The following is a 644-nucleotide window of genomic DNA, read 5'->3' as shown; positions in this document are numbered from 1 at the left end:
AATCCCTTCTTAGATCAAGAAATCGAAAGATTCTCCCAAAAAGCGAAAGAAATTAACCGACCCACGCCCGGCGTCCCCCCGGCAGATGGAGCGACTCCGTGAACAGGTTCACCAACAGGATCTCCAAGTGGACCACCCAGGCACGCCGCAGCCTCGAGACCGCCGCGAGAGTCCTCGAGGCACAGGACGAACAGTACGAGGCAAGGGCTTGTGGGGGATCCTGCGGAAGCGCCACTCTGGAGGAGGACCCCAGCGACTTTGCTGTCCAGGTGAGTGCCTTACGAGTCGTGAGTGAGGGAGCGAGTGCGTGTGGCTGTCCTGGGGAGAAATAGCAGGCGGTGAGTGTGAAGCCGAGTGTGAAATTGGGCGTGAAATTGGCGGTGTGTTGATAGGCTTGGCTTTCTTGGGTTGACTTTGGAATGTGTTGCAAACTTTGAAAGTTTATGATGTCGACTGAGACCGTGACAAGACGATCTGCATATTTAAAATAAAGACAAAAAACACAACCTCTTTTTTGTATTTATTAAGATGAGTTTACATGTTGCATAAATAAATACATCGGATATTTCTAATACACAATAACTACTTGTCCCTTTCCGGATGCAATACTTATCATCAACTGAAACATTTGGCAAGGTTCAGAC

General features: G+C 48.9%; 1 protein-coding gene across 1 annotated transcript in view; it reads left to right on the top strand.

The window, feature by feature from the left end:
* Positions 1–644, top strand: part of LOC119587712 — a gene marked incomplete at its 5' end in the record, with an annotated part of 8,210 nt that overhangs the window by 1,131 nt on the left and 6,435 nt on the right. The window contains 1 exon segment of the mRNA XM_037936394.1: positions 86–269. Coding sequence (XP_037792322.1) covers positions 86–269 — 184 coding nt within the window.

The sequence above is a fragment of the Penaeus monodon genome, chromosome 23 (genome assembly GCF_015228065.2).
Source record: "Penaeus monodon isolate SGIC_2016 chromosome 23, NSTDA_Pmon_1, whole genome shotgun sequence".
In the NCBI taxonomy this organism is placed as follows: Eukaryota; Metazoa; Arthropoda; class Malacostraca; order Decapoda; family Penaeidae; genus Penaeus; species Penaeus monodon.
The sequence above is the reverse complement of the archived record's forward strand: the minus strand, read 5'-3'. Positions and strand labels throughout refer to the sequence as shown.